The sequence below is a fragment of the Lipotes vexillifer genome, unplaced genomic scaffold, assembly GCF_000442215.2.
Source record: "Lipotes vexillifer unplaced genomic scaffold, Lipotes_vexillifer_v1.1 scaffold23, whole genome shotgun sequence".
NCBI classification, from domain to species: domain Eukaryota; kingdom Metazoa; phylum Chordata; class Mammalia; order Artiodactyla; family Lipotidae; genus Lipotes; species Lipotes vexillifer.
Window position 1 is genome coordinate 4277991 of NW_006796283.1, and position 344 is coordinate 4278334.

The 344-nt window shown below is 64.2% G+C and overlaps 1 protein-coding gene across 1 annotated transcript in view; it reads left to right on the forward strand.

Annotated features, from left to right (window-relative positions):
- The window catches only part of TCF25 (TCF25 ribosome quality control complex subunit), a 22229-nt gene that overhangs the window by 17559 nt on the left and 4326 nt on the right, over positions 1 to 344 (forward strand). Inside the window, exon 12 of the mRNA XM_007468455.1 lies at positions 281 to 342. Coding sequence (XP_007468517.1) covers positions 281 to 342 — 62 coding nt within the window. The remainder of the gene's footprint in view (positions 1 to 280; positions 343 to 344) is intronic.

Here is a 344-nt window from a genome sequence, read left to right on the forward strand (position 1 = left end):
TGCATCTGCGACGTAGGCGTGGGGAGGGAGGCGAGAGCAGACATGGAGGTGGACCGGCCCCACCCCCCAGAGGACCCCGGCCCCTGCCTGACGCTGAGCCGTGGGAAGGTGGGCATCCACTCTTCCCGCCCACCTGGCCTGGGTCTGGCCGCACACCCCCAGGCCCTTTTATTTGCCTTTTCTGCACGGAGAAGGGGGACAGCTCACCCAGGGACATCCAGGCGCCCTGAGCTCTGCCCCTTTCGTCTGCACCACCTTGAAACGCCCAAACCCCTTGTAGGCTCATCGGAACCTGTCCCAGCTCCCAAATTTTGCCTTCTCTGTGCCGCTGGCGTATTTCCTGC